The sequence below is a fragment of the Galeopterus variegatus genome, unplaced genomic scaffold, assembly GCF_000696425.1.
Source record: "Galeopterus variegatus unplaced genomic scaffold, G_variegatus-3.0.2 Scaffold853, whole genome shotgun sequence".
Classification (NCBI taxonomy): domain Eukaryota; kingdom Metazoa; phylum Chordata; class Mammalia; order Dermoptera; family Cynocephalidae; genus Galeopterus; species Galeopterus variegatus.
In genome coordinates, this window is record NW_007726964.1 from 36,687 (window position 1) to 39,683 (window position 2,997).

Below are 2,997 nucleotides of genomic sequence, written 5' to 3' on the forward strand. Positions count from 1 at the left end.
AGACACCTCACTCACCTGGGGCCCAGGAGATACAGCACTGAGACACCTCACTCACCTGGGGTCCAGGAGACTCAGCGCTGAGATACCTCACTCACCTGGGTCCAGGAGACACAGCGCTGAGACACCTCAGTCCAGGGTGTAGGCAGGAGGCCTCGGCTGAGACGGGTGGTGTTTGGGACTTAGCAGGAACAGGCACAACCTGACTCTCATCCAGGAGTGAAGCTTGGAGGCTTGATGCAGGGGTGTGCGGGTGATGTGAGGTGCTCCAGAGCACAAAGTCTGCCCGGCCATGGTGGCAGGATCCCCAGACATGAGCAGACTCAGACCTCTGAAGGCGGAGCACCTGGGTCTCCATGTGTGGGTGGCAGGAGACCAGAGAAGGGTTCAGACAACAGGAGGGTGAGCGGGTAGCATGGGGGCGCCATCGGGTGGGGCTGGCCATCCTCAGTGAGGTCAGGAGGGCTGGGGCACAGGAGAGGCCGGGACCCACAGACCAGCTGCTGGCTCACGAGGCAACCTCAGTCACTGCCTGATGTGAAGGTGTCACAGTTCATTTCATAAACACACCATAATGATTGTTAATATCTGACAAGGTGTCCTTAATTTCTCCTAAAATTGGTCATCAACAGCCGTGTACCCCTTTATGCTTTCCTTTCAGTCTCAGGACCAGGGGACAGTTTAACGCGTTTTCGTATCATTTCCGAGGCAGACAGTCTCTTGAATTCAGCTACCAGGAGGACAAGCCCACCAAGAAAATGAGACCAGGGGAAATACTGAGGGTCGGCTGTCTCTGGGGTACACTGCGTGGAGAGCGGCCCTCCCGTCGTGGGCATCATGGATAGGGCCACTGTTCGTTGTCATGGATGGTGTTCCCTGCACGTCCACAGGTCTGTGTGTCCAGCAGGGACATCCTTGGACACGGGGGATGGGAGGACAGGCTGCGCCCTGCCTCCTGCCTAGCTACAGCCCCTCTGCAAGCTCAGAGCGTCCGTCCCTGGAGAAGGGGCACATGGTCAGTAAACGTCCGTTTGAACCTGCATAAACTGGCACCAGTGGTGAGCTGCTGAGGTTGGACTTCACTGCTGCCTCTTTTTTTCCCTTCCTTCTACAGTGTCGTGAACCACAGCCAACATTCCAGCAATGCCACGTCAGCCGCCTATGAGCGCTCAAAAGGACCAGGGACAACTGACTTCAAAAAATTTTTTCTGGAAATGCAAAAGACCATCACAGACCTCAGAAAACAGGTAGTGGTGGCCTTGGCCACCCGACACCTCTACCTCCAGCAAACATTTTCGACAGTGCACGTCCTTCCTGCACGTTTCATTACTCAGGTGCCCGTGAAGGTGTGGGTTCTGCCCAGCAGCACAGGGCCTGGTCCTGGAGCCTCTGGGACACCATTTCTGCCTGCTTTGCTATCCTTTCAGCTCACCTCAGCTGGACCACCGTGAGCTGAATCCTCAGCTTCCCAGTGGGTCGGGACACCCGGGCAGTAGGTAACTGGTATCTCTGGCCACAGGGCTGCCAGCCAGGTGACATGGTGGGAACGGACACAATGTCATAGAAAACTCAGGATTAGGGCATTGTGGCAGAATTCACTGAATTCTTTTTTTGTTTGTTTTTGTTTTTGGCATCTGGCCAGTAGGGGTCCAAATGAAGTCCTGTCCTTAAGCCACTGTTCAGGAATAACTTAAATGAGTATCCCCAGGGAGGGTAAGGAGGGTTTCGAGGCCGATACTCCACGTGTTTGGTCAGGTCTCTCTGGGTGTGAGGAAGGTCCTGGCGTCTGCGTTGCAGGACAGCAGGGATTTTCAAATTGGGTTCCGCACAGAGGTTTTGTAAAAGATGAATTATATACTCCACGTGTTTGGTCAGGTCTCTCTGGGTGTGAGGAAGGTCCTGGCGTCTGCATTGCAGGACAGCAGGGATTTTCAAATTGGGTTCCGCACAGAGGTTTTGTAAAAGATGAATTATCTCCGCTCTCTTTGCCCAGAAACTTATTTCTACCTTTTCTAGTCACTGTACTGAGGTTATCGGTGTGGTTTTATTTCAAAGGGGTGGAGATTGAGATCTAAGGCTAGAGAATAGGGAGTGTGCTCACCCGTGGTGGTGGTGATAGGAGTCCCCCGGGTGCACATGGAATGGTGGCCCGTGGTACTTTGGGTTTGTAAGTTCAGCTCCTCTCCTGGCCACAGGATCCTCAGGCCCTAGGTTTGGGAGAGATTTTGGATTTCTTCTAGTGTAGCCCAAAGTGATCTTGCAGCTGAAGAGGAGGTGTGCTGGCTGCTTCCACGCCTGATCTCGCCTGTCCTACAGGTTCAGGTCCACCTGCCTCCGCCATCTGGAGCCAGGACCGTGTGGCACTGCCTTGCCCAGCCTCTCCTGGTGCTGTGCTGGCGCCATCCAGAGAGAAGCAGGGACAACCCCAGACAGACCCTCAGAGGCTATGATGGGTGCAAGTGTCCTGGTCACCTCATGGCCTGAGGATTTCCAGCTACTGTCACCCTGTCTGCATCTCCCCAGTGAGATGCAGGGAAGCCTATGGGAAGGGGGCTTCCTCACAGTGTGCTCTCCTGGTGTGTGCTCCCCTGGGGTGTGCTCCCTTGGGGCATGCTCCTCGAGCTGTGCTCCCACAGGGTGTGCTTCTCAGGGTGTGCTCCTCAAGGTGTGCTCCTCGGTGTGTGTTCGCCCGGGGTGCGCTCCTTGGGGTGTGCTCCTCAGGGTGTGCTCCCCAGTGCGGGCTCCCTTGGGGAAGACTCGCAAGTGGCTCCTGCACCTGCCCTCACATCCCACTGGGAGCCACCTGGCCTGAGGGAAGTTTGGAAAGATAGTCCTTATTCGGGGATCGGTTACCTCCAGATAAAAACCAGTGATTTTATTACCCAAAAAAAGGGGGAATAAATAAAAGACTTGATATTGGGATTATTAGTCATAATCACTCGTTCATTTGAAAATGTAAGTACGGGAGGTTTTGTCATCTGACTGACGCTTGCTCTCAAA

General features: G+C 54.4%; 1 protein-coding gene across 1 annotated transcript in view; it reads left to right on the plus strand.

Annotated features, from left to right (window-relative positions):
• Positions 1-2,997, plus strand: part of LOC103590668 (peroxidasin homolog) — a 38,071-nt gene that overhangs the window by 15,257 nt on the left and 19,817 nt on the right. The window contains 2 exon segments of the mRNA XM_008572963.1: positions 659-778; positions 1,115-1,244. Of these exon segments, the coding sequence (XP_008571185.1) occupies positions 659-778; positions 1,115-1,244 (250 nt within the window).